This window comes from Arachis stenosperma, chromosome 2, assembly GCF_014773155.1.
Source record: "Arachis stenosperma cultivar V10309 chromosome 2, arast.V10309.gnm1.PFL2, whole genome shotgun sequence".
Classification (NCBI taxonomy): domain Eukaryota; kingdom Viridiplantae; phylum Streptophyta; class Magnoliopsida; order Fabales; family Fabaceae; genus Arachis; species Arachis stenosperma.
Window position 1 is genome coordinate 6,097,310 of NC_080378.1, and position 2,710 is coordinate 6,100,019.

General features: G+C 42.9%; 1 protein-coding gene across 1 annotated transcript; it reads left to right on the plus strand.

Moving 5' to 3' along the window:
• Positions 1 to 750: 750 nt before the first annotated feature.
• On the plus strand, positions 751 to 2,475 carry LOC130962441 (uncharacterized). The gene is made up of 3 exons (XM_057888656.1): positions 751 to 1,549; positions 1,652 to 1,680; positions 1,753 to 2,475. The coding sequence occupies exons 1-3, from the start codon at positions 751 to 753 to the stop codon at positions 2,473 to 2,475; spliced, it is 1,551 nt and encodes a 516-aa protein (XP_057744639.1).
• Positions 2,476 to 2,710: the final 235 nt, after the last annotated feature.

Consider the following 2,710-nt stretch of genomic DNA (forward strand, 5'->3'; position numbering starts at 1 on the left):
TGAAAACCGGGCTCAGATCTCGTTCATCGAGTTGTATGTTGAGTTTGAACAATCTGAGGCCGACCGAAATATTCTACGAGAAGATTATAATAGTGACAGTGAAGAAGAGTTCGAAAGTAACTACGAGTTTGTTGGTCCAGATGGAGATGGAGTTGAAGATCAAGGTGACGGAGCTACGGCGCCAGATGTAACAGAGGTGGCAAATGCACTCGCAAACGATGTGTCGTTTGAGGAGCCATCATTCATGCGAGTTTTGGATTTGGAAGCCATGCATGTTCCGGAGTTTCCGGGATATATGACTGCAGGTATGTAAAATTTACGTGAGTTTGTAAATATCGTTCGCAGTTAGATAGATCCCTTGTACGGTTCAAATCCAGTGAACCGGACCGGTAAGGTTCCGGTTCATGTCGTGTGACGATCGAACCGGCCTGTCTGGTCCAATTTTTACATGTTCTACTGTTGTTCTTTTTTTAATTAGAGTGACGTAATAAGGTGTTGTCAGATTTGTAATATATGTGTCTTTATTTGATTTTTGCTATGGTGGTTGTCAAATGCAGAGATTTCTATTGTCGCAGATGGTGAGTTTGCGGTTGGTATGGAGTTCAGTTCGAGGGAAGCTGTTATTAAGGCGATAAAAGAGTATACCATACGACGAAGTGTAGACTACCGGGTGTATGAGTCTGAGCCGTTGATATTTTTGCCAAGTGTACGCAGTACGGATCAGGGTGTGATTGGCTTATCAGGGTTAGCATGATCAGCAGGAAGTACTGTTGGGTTATAAGGAGGTATAATGGTAGTCACACATGTACCCGAGCCACCATCTCACAAGATCATTCGAAGCTGGATTCTCTCACAATTGCAGAAGTGATAAAGCCATTGGTTAAGGCGGACCCCTCCTTAAAGGTAAAGTCGGTTATAGCAGAAGTGCAATCGAAGTTTAACTACACCGTTAGTTATCGGAAAGCATGGCTGGCTAAGCAAAGGGCAGTAGAAAAAATATTTGGAGGTTGGGAAGCATCGTTTGAAGCATTGCCTATATGGTTTGAGGCCATGTGTCATAAGGAGCCATCAGCTGTTGTCCATTTCGAGACTATACCTGCATATCAAGACGATGACTTGGTGGGTGATATTCGAGTACTGCATCGAGTATTTTGGAGTTATTACCCCTGTATTAGGGCATTCAGACATTGTAAACCAGTTGTCCAGGTGGATGGGACTCACTTGTATGGAAAGTATAAGGGTTGTCTGCTAGTGGCAGTTTCACAAGATGGCAACAACAATATCGTCCCAATTGCGTTTGCTATTGTGGAGGGAGAGACTTCTGATGCATGGCACTTTTTCCTTAGTAACGTTCGTCAACATGTTGTCACTCGGGATGGTGTGGGTCTAATATTTGACCGACACGAATCCATCAATGCAGCTGTGGAACGCAGTAACGGAGCTTGGTCACTTCCTAGAGCTTTTCATATGTTTTGCATCAAGCATATTGAGTCAAACTTTCTGCGAAAATTCAAGGCACCATACCTCCAAAAATTGGTCGTCAACATTGGTAACCATTTACTGAATTTAACTAAGTTATTAATAGATGTAACCATTAGGCGATTTCTTTTGACATCTATTATTTTTCTTTTTTTATGTTGCTTTCCTCCAGGATATTCAAGGACGGTGCGGGAGTACGAAGTGCGTTACTAGCGATTACGGGAACGGGGCGAAGCGTATACAAACTGGTTAAACCGAATTCCTCGCGAACAGTATGCATTGGCATTTGATGGTGGATACCGATGGGGTCACATGACGACGAATCTTGTGGAATGCATCAATTCAGTGTTGAAAGGTGCACGCAATCTTCCAATAACTACTCTTGTGAAGGCAACATTCTACAGGCTAAACGAGTTGTTCACCCGAAAAAGAGCGGAGACAGAAGTGCGGATTAGTGCTGGCCATGTGTTCTCTAATGTCGTGACCTCGAAGTTGCATGCAAACCAACTTGCATCAGGAAACATTCAGGTCAGTTGCTTTGACTGCCTGAATGAGGTCTTTGAGGTGCGTGAGATGCCAAATGGACTGGAGTTTGCAGTCGATCTACGTGGCCTTCGATGTGACTGTGGTGAGTTCCAGGTGGATCGGATCCCTTGCAAACATGTGTTCGCATGTTATGCCAACCAGCGACTGGATTGGAAACTGTATGTCCATGATGTGTATAAGATGGACCAAGTTTTGCGGGTGTACCGAGCAAGGTTTAGGCCACTAGGTAATCCTACAATATGGCCTGCTTACAACGGACCTCGGTTCGTACCGAATCCGTACCTTAGACGCGTCACGAAAGGTCGCCCCAAGATGACCCGCTTCTTGAATGAGATAGACACGCGAATGTTACGTCGTCCTAGGCGATGTAGGCTATGTGGAGCTGAGGGACATAGTCGTAGCAGATGCCGTCAGTCAGCTGGTGCAAATGCCGCCGGAGATGCTCAATAGGTTCACATTATCAGATGATATGATATGTGTAGCATTATATAGTATGGCATAAGTTGTCAATGTGATTTAAATTGACCTTATATATCTAACATTGTATAATATCACTCGAAAACTCGTATTTATGTAACATTGCATGACGTTTTTATTTTGCTTTTATGTTAAAATAGTAATTATTTTTAAGTTATAATAATTTATTAAGTACTTTATATATATTATATTAAGTTCTACTACAAGT

Bases quoted from the DNA above. Each gene is read 5' to 3' on its own strand.
- LOC130962441 (XM_057888656.1), top strand. From the start codon at position 751: ATGATCAGCAGGAAGTACTGTTGGGTTATAAGGAGGTATAATGGTAGT. The intron at 1,550-1,651 runs GTAACCATTTAC...GCTTTCCTCCAG, and splicing joins AAAATTGGTCGTCAACATTG to GATATTCAAGGACGGTGCGG. The intron at 1,681-1,752 runs GTGCGTTACTAG...CCTCGCGAACAG, and splicing joins GGACGGTGCGGGAGTACGAA to TATGCATTGGCATTTGATGG.